General features: G+C 40.8%; 1 protein-coding gene across 2 annotated transcripts; it reads right to left on the minus strand.

Moving 5' to 3' along the window:
- Positions 1–5,564: 5,564 nt before the first annotated feature.
- ATP23 (ATP23 metallopeptidase and ATP synthase assembly factor homolog) lies at positions 5,565–11,629 on the minus strand. 2 transcript variants are annotated; one of them, XM_005519303.3, is made up of 6 exons: positions 11,403–11,629; positions 10,164–10,209; positions 9,979–10,060; positions 9,565–9,702; positions 7,114–7,197; positions 5,565–6,114 (listed from the first exon to the last, which is right to left on the minus strand). In XM_005519303.3, exons 1-6 carry the CDS (start codon positions 11,584–11,586, stop codon positions 5,911–5,913), a joined length of 738 nt encoding a protein of 245 aa, XP_005519360.1. In that variant the 5' UTR covers positions 11,587–11,629; the 3' UTR covers positions 5,565–5,910. The 2 variants fall into 2 exon arrangements, with proteins under 2 accessions (XP_005519360.1, XP_087911995.1); XM_088055869.1 differs by having other exon boundaries at positions 10,164–10,261; positions 11,403–11,518.
- Positions 11,630–11,633: the final 4 nt, after the last annotated feature.

Below are 11,633 nucleotides of genomic sequence, written 5' to 3' on the forward strand. Positions count from 1 at the left end.
GGCTTTTCCTCCACTCAAATATCTGTGAGTGGAGAACATGGGTGTAAAGCCAGCAAGCACTTCAGAACTTTTTGCTCAGAACAGGGGTCTGAACAAGATCTCTCGTCATATATTGGTTCCTTACTCAGCATCACAGTGTGCTTTGTGTGAGCCCTTCTTCTCCTTTTCCCTACTTTCATCTTCTTTCTCCTACTTTTATCTTCTTTCTCCTACTTTCATCTTATTCTCAAGAAAAGTGAGAGTAATGGTTTAATTCCCTCCTAAGCTATGAATTATTTTCTCATCACCCATTAAAGAGCTACAACAGCAAAAAACTCTCAAAAAAAAAAGCCCAAAAAACCAAAAAGAAAACAAAAAAAAAAACCTCCAAGCCCCCACACAACCCTACCAACCAACCAAAAAAAACAACAAAAAAAAAACCAAGAAAAAAACCCCAAATCATTGAGAAACTCTTTTCTAGTTTTCTTTTTAATCAGGCATACAGGCAGGCTAAAGGACGAATGCTTGTTAGGTAATTTGGGTGGATATCCAGTGGATAATAACCTCTTGGTGCTGGATTCTTAAATCTAGCAAGAGAGAGGACTCCCTGACCATGCCCTGGAAATTTCTGAACTTACCCATATTTCACAGTTGGATTTTTCTGTTTACTGATTATTTTTGTTGTTTTCACTTATATTGCTACAGTCTCTAAAACCATTTTAAAAAACTACAATCAATATATGAAGGCTCCTGTGGTAACTGACATACATTCATGCAACTGAGAGCTAGGGGCTACGGACTTTAAAAGAATTCTGCCAAGGAGCTATTCAATGGGTTATGTCACAGCCAGAACTTCCTCTCTAGCAGAAATAAAATACCTGAAGGCTCTTTGTTAAATTACTCTTCCATGTAAAATCATATATCTTTACTATTTAGATAATAATGCTCTTTTCTTTTGGTCAAAACTTGAAAATCTAAGATTTAAGAGAAAAAAAAGTTATAATCTTGTGAAAATTTAGGCATGAGGAACAAGGAATTAGGCTAATGTAGTTTGCATGGTTGTGATTACCAATGATGGGTCATTACAACTTAATGTTTTGGTCTGCCACATGCATCCCAGCATTTATTAAAGTGCCCCTGTGAACACAATCACAGTCTAAAACAGCACAGATGGCAAAAGTATTTCCATACATGTTTTGAAGTGGTCTTCTAAAGGAAGCAAATACTCTTCAGAAACAGAAAAAAAAAGTGATTGAAATATGGTTTAAATTTCAACCTCTTTTAATATTAAAATTATGGAAGTTTGATTAAATAGAAATTTAAACTGAGTGAACAGCTCACTGAAGAACAGCTCTGTAGTCTGCAGCTGATTTTCCACAGCAGCATGCTGTTCCACAGTCCTTCAGCTCCCTCTGCTGCTTAATTGATTCACAAATTTTTCATATTTGCATGGAGTTTTCACTTGGTTTTTCTAATCTCTGTCTTGATGAGAAAAAAGGATGCAGATTAAAATTGCACCTGAAGCAATGAAATGATTGCTCGAATTGATAAACAGTGTGTGCAAAGTTCCATGTAATTATTGTCCCTCCTTTTCTCAGGGAATGAGAAGAAGCCTGTCAGATTGTCCTGATTGCTTTCTGGTGACTTGCTGTGCATATATTCTGCCATTATAATTTGACTTGCTATAACTGAAAAGTATCTGTTGCTTAAACTGACTTTTTCTGGATATGCAATTTTATTTCATTGACATTATTACATAGAATCAAAGAATCATTTAGGCTGGAAAGATCACTGAGTCCAGCTGTTAACCTAACAATGCCAAGTTCGCCACTAAAACTACACCTAGGTATCTTATAAATACTTTCAGGGATCATGACTCAGCCATTGCCCTGGGCAGCCTGGTCCAATGCTTGACAACCCTTTCCATGAAGTAGTATCTACTAACACCCAATCTAAACCTCTCCTGGCACAACTTGAGGTTGTTTTCTCTTGTCCTGTCACTTGTTATTTGGGAAGAGACCAAGCCCCACTTGGCTACAACCTGCTTTCAGGCAGTTGTAGGGAGAGATAAAGTCTCCCCCAGGCCCCCTTTTCTTCAAGGTAAAGAACTCCAATTTTTTCAATTGCTTTTTTATATGACCTGTGCTCTAGCTGCTTCCTATTTCCCTTTCCTAAACATGCTCCAATGGGTTCAGAACTGACCACAGGATTCAAGGTGTGGCCTCACCGGTGCCGAGTACAGGGGGATGATCACTGCCCTGGTCCTGCTGGCCTCACTGTTTCTGATACAGGCCAGGTGCCACTGGCCTTGGCCACCTGGGCACACACTGCCTCATGTTCAGACAACTGTCAGCCAACAGCCCAGGTGCACCTTTCCAAACACTCTCCCCCCTGCCTGTAGTGCTGCACAGGGCTGTTTTGACCCACGAGCGGGACCTGGCTCTTCCTTGCCCTAGTGAACCTCATACCATTGACCTTGACCCATCAATCCAGCCTTACCAGAATCCTCTGCTTCCTACCCTCCAGCAGATCTATACTCCCACCCAGCTTGGTGTCACCTGCAAACTTGATGAGGGTGCACTTGATCCCCTCATCCAGATCATCAATAAAGATATTACACAGGACTGGCCCCAATACTGAACCTGGGGGAACGTCATGAATGACCCAAAGCCAGCTGGATGTAGCACCATTCACAACCACTCTCTGGGCCCAGCCACCCCACCAGTTTTTAACCCACAGAACAGTGCCCCTATCCAAGCCAGGAGCAGCCAGCTTCTCCAGGAGAATGTTGTGAGAGAAAGTGTAAAAGGTTTTACCAGTCCATGTAGACTACATCCACTAGGTGACTTTGTCACAGAAGATCAGATTGGTCACCTGCCTTTCATAAACCATGCTGGCTGGGCCTGATTCCTTGGTTGTCCTGTATGTGCCACATGATGGCACTCAAAATGACATTCCCCACCCCAAGGGCCAGGCTGACAGACCTCTAGTTCTCTGAATCCTTTTGACCCCGCTTGTAACTGGGCATCACATTTTCTAACCTCCAACTGATCACTGATCTGTGACCTTCCCATTAGACCATGATTGCTAATAAATGATGGAAGATAGTTCAGTGAGCACTTCTGCCTGCTCCCTCAGTATCCATGCTTGGATCCCATACAGCCCCAAAGGCTTATGTCTGTCTAAGTGGTGTAGCAGGTCACTGCCCATTTCCCCTTGGATTACAAGGGCTTCATTCTGCTCCCTGCCCCTGTCTCCCAGCTCAGGGGGCTGGGTTCTCAGAGAACTTGGTCTTACTAATAAAGACTGAGGCAAAAAAGGCATTGAGTACCTCAGCCTTTTCATTATTCTTACTGTGTTTCCCCTCCTATCCAAAAAAGGATCCAGAGTCTCCTTAGCCCTCCTTTTGTCACAAAGGTATTTACTGAAACACCTTTATTGCCTTTTACACAGTAGCCAGATTAAGTTCTACTTGGGCTTTGGTCCTAATTTTCTCATGCAAAGCCTCATTACATCCTTGTAGTCCTCCTGAGCTGCCTGGCCCTTCTTCCAATTCTCCTTTTTCCCCTGAGTTCCAGCCAAAGCTCTCTGTTCAGTCAAGCTGGCTGCTCCAGCCCCTTGACAATTTCCTTCCTTAAGAATGTCCAGCCTTCCTGGACTCCTTCGGCCTTCAGGACTGCCTCCCAAGGTACGCTGTCAACTAAGCTCCTAAACAAGACAAAGTCTGCCCTCTGAAAGTCCAAGGTACCAGTTCTGCTGAGTCCCCTCCTTACTTCTCTAAGAATTACAAATCAAATATTTTGTGATTACAGTGGCAAATAATGTCTCCAACTGTTTCACAGTGATATACATATATATGTTAATAATTATGTCTTTATATAGCTCAATGTCCTCTTTATTAGCAATATTTCTTGCAGATTTCTCTGGAACACTTTCTTTCCAAGACTTTCATCATGTTCACCTATCAAAAATGTTAAAGTGAAAAAAGAAAGCAGCTTGTATGCTTGCATTTTCTAGTTTTTATTGCTGTATTTTTCATTTCTAAGTAGACTTGATAAAGCTTATCCCAGATAGAAGACAAATGGATATATTCAAACTAGGTATTGGCCAAAATACAATATAAATGCAAACACACACATTCATTAAAGCAGGCTTTGGTTAATTAGGTATAATGAAGGGATTATCTACCAGAATGTATGTCAGAAGTATAAAAAACCCAGCATCATACATCATACTGACTAAAATGGTGACTTGAAGAGCAGTAAAGGTTAAGGGAATATTAACACATGCTGTTATGCTGATTTCAAGGCATCTCTGAGGCTCAGGGGATTTTGGAAACTGCAGGTGTATAGACTACATGGAATATGGGAAGCCTACAATTCAATGTGTAATTTTCTCCACAGGTATCTGGGTGATTGTACCCATTTTTTTGTCTTCAGATATTCAGCTATGAGATTATGTCAGTCACTGATGAATTACTCCAGGAAAATAAGATTACGAAATCTCCATTCGCAATTTTGTAAAACTACTGAAAGCACGGGTTTGAAAAATCATACTCAAGACCTTACTTCCTCCAGTACAACTGGGATGACTTTATGAGGGATCTACATTAATGCTTAGCCCCCTAGAAGTAATGGTTCCTGTAGGTATGAATTATGCTACACCAGGAAATAAATACAACTCAGAGACACTCCAACACAAACTCAGGCAACTCAGGCTTGATGAGCAATCAGGAACTTTGTGTGTGCTCTGGGTTGTCCTTTGTGAGGACAGTGCTTAGGTTTGAATCTTCTCATAGTGTTTGCTGCTGATCAGGAAAAGGCAACACACTGTTGTCATCTTCAGGCACCTTGTTCCTGAGTGACACCTTAGAAGTGACACCTTAGAAGCAGGACCACTGGTATGGAGACTAATCACATGACCAAATACCTCCCAGGAGGAAATTACAGGGTGATGGTCAGATCCAAAACGTTGTAGGCACATGAAATAAATAGGTGAATGGCGGGAGCCCAAGTCTGCAGTCACACAAGGGCCCTGCCAAAGGCTGCCAAATTCTGGAGATACTTGGGAGTACCTCCCCCTTTCAGCTGTAGCATGACAGGCACTTGAAATTGGTGCATGTGCGGACATTTCCCTACCTGAGCAGTTCAGGGCCCCACTCCAGCTCCAGTCTCAACCGAGTCTGCTGCCCCACCACAGCCAAATCTCAGCTATGCAATGCCTGAAAAACCTTCATACATTGACTGTCCTGTTGTCACAAAACATATTGGGACACAGAACAGGAGAAGGCAACACTGATCATCATAACCAGTCCTCCACTACCAGAGACAATCAGGACATGAGCAGCAATTCAGGGCATAAAGGACTCAAGTCACAAAAGCCTTCCTACCACTGGAAATGTTAGACCACCCAAGAATTTCAGGAGGTGCTCAAAAGAAAATTATTAAATTTAGTTATTAAATTTTGGGTTTATCCATAGTTATTAAATCCAGTACATAGAGCTGTAGTTCAGGTGCTCATCTTTTAAAATAGAGTGATGAAGATTACCAAGTTCATGACTGTGTAACTAAGATAGTGAAAGTGTAAAGATTATATGAAAAGATTTATTCAGTAACAACAAAATTTTCAGAAACCAAGTCCGAGTCAGTCAGAGTGAAAAAATTAAAAGCACATTGAATTGTATTTGACAAGTCATTTGACATAGTAAATTATCCTTCTGGTATATATATATTCAGGTTAGGAAACAGTTTTTAGTCTTGTTCATTTACTCCATTTACTTCCATGGAAGTTGGCTCATGAAAAATAAAAAATTAATCAGTAAGTTTGATAGCTTTGCCCTTTCCATCAGTACTGTGGGCATAGACTATAACTCCAGGTGTCACCGAACAATCAGGTATTAATGTAATTTCTCATGTGGCTTTCCCCCCCACCTTACAAATTAGCAGTATAGCGATCTCTGTTCTGAAAGTCTCTGTAAGCACGTTTTGCATCTGCTTTGCTGTGTGGGATTCTTCCAAAAGGTTCCAGATCATTGAAGCAGGCATCAAAAACTTCATCCACAGCTTTTTCTGCTGTTTCTTTGCTAACTTTTCTAACAGCCAGAATGGAACGGATTGCTCTGTCTCGCACACAAGTCTAAAGTGAAAAAAAAAAAAATAAAAATGTCATTATTAGCAAAGTTTTTTTCCAGATTTTCCAAATATTAACTCCTATTGTATAGGCAAAAATATTGTATGAAAGAGTCAAACAGTGCCTGTAATAAGCATTAAAGTACATTTTAGTTCCATCCTGTGTGAACTACGTGCTTTAGTTTTCCATGTATACATAAACCATGAAATAATTAAAAGACAGGAGCAGGAATTAAAATACAATTTGGCATTTGTTGTAGGTATGAAGTATTTGTAAAACTTTTGTTTGTAAATTTGTAAAACTTGACCTGGACGCAAAAAAAAAAAAAAAAAAAAAATCAGAAAGAAAGACACAAATACCAGTTAGGTTCTTTACAAACTGAAATGTTGTAAAACTAAGGGATGACTTCTCTACTGGCCTTCATTCTGACACCTCTCTTTATGGTAACCTTTTCTTACAGTTTGTTTACCAAAAGACCAAAAAATATGTAAACATAATTAACAAGCTAACTGCCACTCTAACATGAGCAAATACTTAGGGCTCAATCTGTAGACTTCATACTATTTACAAAAATTAATTCCTACAAGACTTAACACACATGGTAACTTAGAAATCTTCTCATTTTGCTGCCTTCAGTTTTCAAAGACTTTTTCTAAGAATGTCACCCACTTATAGTGGATAAGGTATTTCCACTACATTTCCTGCAAGTCCTGCTTTTTGTTTGATTAGCCATCCATTGTCAGTGGTAATGCCTTAAAACATGACTAAATATTCAGGGATTTCAATGCAAATAACAAAGTGGGGAAAAAAAAAAACTAACATTGATCATTAAGGGTTAGTCAAGAGGAAATCGATGATCAAGGGTTAGTTAAGAGGAAACACCAAGTCCATGGCATCTATTTCTTTTTTTTAAAGTTTTCAGCTATGAAAGTGTAGAAGGCTGAGACCAAGTAGGTAAAGATGACTCATAACAAATTATTATATTTTAGCATCCACAGTCTTTACCTGATGGTGTCCTTTCAATCCAAACTTAAACCTGGCTATTTCATTCATCAGTGTACAGTCTCCACTGAGATTAGCAGCTCGAATCTATTGAGAAAAATAAAAAGTCACAAGATCAGAGAAACACATGAAAATACGAAGTCAAAAAAGTTGTAACAAATGCTTTTCTTCAGTATATTTCTGGTGACTGCTGGTAGAGGATATTCCCGAGGCCACTTTAACTTAAGTACCTGTTAACACCATATCCTTTACATCCATCTCAGCCTCAGTGAACTACAGCAAGTAGTCCTTCCAACTCCTTCAAGTTCCTCCAGGAACTACATCTCACATATCCCTAAAGTTTAAATAAATGAGCAGTAGAGCTTATATGTGTGAGTGTATTTATATATGAACTGCTAAAAGAACGTGAAAAGTAATATTCCCCCCAGTCTATATCAGAATCTGTTACAAGAATCAGGAAGAAAGGCAGATACCTTTCAAAGACTACAGCTGCAATACCCAGAAGAGCAGTAACCCATATGTTTTGCAAAAAGCTACATTTAAATGTATGCTTTAGCTTAACTGTCTTGTCCTGTACACTAGAATTTCTTTTGTCTGCTAAATATTCTATACCCAATACAGTATGTTAGGAAATGTAAATAAATCTTGATTTCCTGTAATTAAGTACCAGAGTAAAAATAAATGCATGGAAAAAATAAAAAGTAAGAATTAAAAAGCTGCTAACAAAAAATGTAGATACCATATAATTAAGTAATCAAAATACCCAAAATGAAAAAATAATCCTGAAAAGAGCAAGAACATGCACAATCTTGATTTATATAAAACTTATGTTTGAGGTTTACATGCTTTATTCTGCACTGTGTAAAAGCTTGGACAATAAAATAAAGTAGATGACAGTTAATAATTCAGAATTATTGTATTGAGTTTACACGGCAAAATGTTGGCAGTGAGGGGCCTGCCAGGGTGGCTTCTGTGAGACTGGAGAAGTGGCTGTCCGTGTGTCAGAGACTGTTTTAACCGGTTTTAAAAGGGACCCACCATTAGTGGTGCTGGTTTGCTTGGTGCTGGTTGTATCTCTGTGATGACACATGTAAGAAAGGATAAAGAAAACTACAGAGCAGCTGTGAGACAGAGGAGTGATGAAAATGTGAGGAAAACAGCCCCACAGACACCAAGACAGTGAGGAACGACAGTGAGGAGGTGCTGCAGGCATCAAAGGAGATTCCCTGGCTACCTGTGTAGAAGACCATGGAGACAGAGGTTGTCTCCCTGCAATCTGTGAAGTAACACAGCAGAGCACATATCCACACTGCAGTCCAAGGAAGACATCATGACATAAGAGACAAGCATGCTCTGAAAAAAGCAGCCCATAGAGAGCCCATGCAGGAGTAGATTTTCTGTCAGGAAATGTGGGCCTTGGGGGACCGATGCTGGAGCACTCCATTCCTGAAAGGTTGTATGCTGTAGAAAGAACTCAAGTTGGAGCAGGTCTTGAAGAATACCAGCTCAAGGGAAAGATTCATGTTGAAGTAGCTCACAAAGGACTGTATCCTGTGAGAAGGACATCCCAGGACCAGGGAAAGAGTGCAAGGATGAAGGAGCAGCAAAGACAAAGCATTATGAACTGACCACAGCTCACATCCCCTAGCTCGCTGTGCAACATGGCAGGGAAGGAGATAGAAGAATCAGAAATGATGGAGTGAAGCTTAGCCTGGGATAAGGTTTTCTGTGACCAAATGGTAAGGATTACATCAGAAATCAAATAAAAACATGTAGACTTCACAGATACATCACCTGTGTCACACACACAAGAGGATGTGCTCCATTTAATTTCATCTCCTAAAGCACCAAGTATTAAGGCCTTTAATTCTCAAATGTCCTCTGAGACCACAGAATCATAGAACAGTTTGGGTTCTAAAGGACCTTAAAGATCATTCTAGTTCTAATCTCCCTGCCATAGGCAGGAACACCTTCTACTAGACCAGGTTGCTCAGAACCCCATTGAATGGAGATGGATCCATATCTACAGTGTACCAGCAGCAATAAATACCACAATTACTCAAAAAATGAACGTTACAGAAAAAGACAAGTTTGTTGTTAATAAAAAAAATAAATAAATAAAAACAAGGTTATTGTGATAACTACCAAACATACCAAGACTTGCATGGGATAAAAAGAATTCTATAAGCATTTGATTAATGTGTCAATGTGTTTTCACTTCTAACTACTCTCTTATTTATCAATAAACACTTATGACATTAACTTATTAATAACTGTGAAAATTAAGTATTTGTTTTACAAATAAACCTCTTTAGGCTGACCTGACAGAAAGGACAAAATGTACTAACAGGCTTAAAACAAATGAATTACATGTAACAGACCATATAGCACAAAGCAACCCTAATAACCAGCAATAATAAACAAAATGACAACATTAGCAGCATTTTAACTTACCTCTGAACATGCCAAGTGTTTGACATTTTTAAACCAGTCAACATGTGCACGGCAGTGATCAAATGCATGAATCAATTCATGTGTGACCACCCGGTTCATATGGGATTGTTGGCGAATGTTGTTCTGACACAGAACAATCTGCAGAAGAAGAGAGATAGGTTCTCACTAAGTTTCCTCCCTTACTTCTCAGAAACACAGCATACACCACTGACAGGATTTAGGGTGTTTGGATTGGTGTTTTCCAACATTAACAGCATTATCATACTGAAGGGTACTAGTTCCAACACCATGGAACATCTTTTATTTATCTTTTTTCATGATTAACTCAGGTATCAGTACTGGCAGATTTAATCCTAGCAATAAAATACTAAAGAAATTTCAGTCCTTTGAAAGGGGACTGTGTCTAGCACCTACCTGTGATGTGGCCGCATCAAAACCTCCACTAACACAGCCATCACAGTTTTCACAAGAAAAGTGTCGGTCATTGAAGACAGTGCTGAAAGGCCCAAACAAAGTTACAGAAAAGAATGTGAAAACCTTCAGTCACTACTTATCACAGTGAAGTCACTACACAGAACAAGACAAATGAGTTTACATACCAACCAGATTGCTTCAAAGCCTCAAGGAGAAGTCGAGCATATGGATCTACAAAAAATTGCTGCAATCAGTTTCTCTAGATAAAAGTTTTGAAAATCATCTATAAAAAAATATAAAGACAGTCAAGGAAAAAAAAACAAACAAGAAAAGTTCTATACATGCTAATTCATACATTGCAGAATTTAATCCTATTGCAATGCAACTGACATCTGTTACAGATCACGTTATGTGATATAGAATCATAGAATGGTTTGAACTGGAAGGGACCTTAGAGATAACCTAGTCTCAATCGCCCTGCCTTGGGCAATGACGTGTCACTCAACCAGGTTCCTCAGAGCCCCATCTAACTGGGCCTTGGAAAATTCCCAGAGATGGTGCAACCACAGCTTTTGTGGGCAACTGTCCCAGTGCCTCATCACCCTCACAAAAAATTTCTTCTGTATATTTAGCCTATTTTGCCCTGTTGCAGTTTGAGCCCATTACTCCTCGTGCTATCACTGCAATTCATGATAAGGAGTCTCTGTCTGGATTCCATGTAGGCCCTTCAGACACTGAAAGGTTGCTCTGAGGTTTCCATGCACCCTTCTCTTCTCCAGGCTGACCAGCCCCAACTTTCTCAGCCTCTCTTTGTAGGGGAGGTGTTCTTTACCAACTTGGTGTCCCTGCTCAGGACTCACTCCAACAATTCCATGTTCTTCTTCTCTTGGGGGCACTACAGGTGGGGTCCCAGGAGAGCAGAATAGAGGGGGAGAATGACCTCCCCTGACCTGCTGGCCACGGTCCTTTTGATGTAACCCAGGATACAGAGTAAAAGCTATTCAGGAATCAAGTCAATCCTGACATTATTTTATTACTAATAAACATAGTCAGAGCGGCCTATAGTGACCATCATTTGCTGTTAACACTCACAATCAACATCAAACAGTGAAAAGGGCGCGAATGCACAGAAATTGACAAATCATCGTAACTTTTCAGGGAAAAGAAAGAAGAAGAGAACCTTATTAAAAGAAGAAAAAAAACCCTCAATCACTTTCGAAATCGTATTCTTAACCAAAATCAGCGCGTTGCTAAAGCGGCAGCCCCACCCGCCACCTGCTCGGGCCCAGGCCGGCCGCCGCGGGGGGGCTGCGGCAGGAGGGCAGGGCCCTCCCCGGGACCCGCGGTACAAGGTCACCGCTGCGGGCGGCCCGGGCTCCGCCTCGGCACCTCCGCTGCGCCGCGGGGGCCGGGGGAGCGCTTACTCGTTTCCAGGGTCAGCCTCAGCATCAGCTGGCACTTGTTGTGGAAGGTGAAGAGGCTGCGGAACAGGAAACTCTGTGGCTTCTTATTCCGGTCTGGGAAAAGTCTGTAGCCGAAATCATCCTCCTCCTCCTCCGCCCCTTTCTTCTCCGCGGCCGGCGGCGAATCAGCCTCCCCGTGCCCCATGTCCGGCCGTGCCGTGCCGCGCCTGCCGGCAAAGCGGGCGCGCCAAT

Source organism: Pseudopodoces humilis, chromosome 5, assembly GCF_049639895.1.
Source record: "Pseudopodoces humilis isolate 2021_Gansu_Grassland_sample_001 chromosome 5, ASM4963989v1, whole genome shotgun sequence".
Taxonomy (NCBI): Eukaryota; Metazoa; Chordata; class Aves; order Passeriformes; family Paridae; genus Pseudopodoces; species Pseudopodoces humilis.

Coding starts and splice junctions, on each gene's coding strand:
- ATP23 (XM_005519303.3), bottom strand. CDS start 11,586: ATGGGGCACGGGGAGGCTGATTCGCCGCCGGCCGCGGAGAAGAAAGGG. Junction 10,061..10,163: donor GCTTTGAAGCAATCTGGTTG/GTATGTAAACTC, acceptor TGGGCCTTTCAG/CACTGTCTTCAATGACCGAC. Junction 9,703..9,978: donor TTGATGCGGCCACATCACAG/GTAGGTGCTAGA, acceptor CTTCTTCTGCAG/ATTGTTCTGTGTCAGAACAA.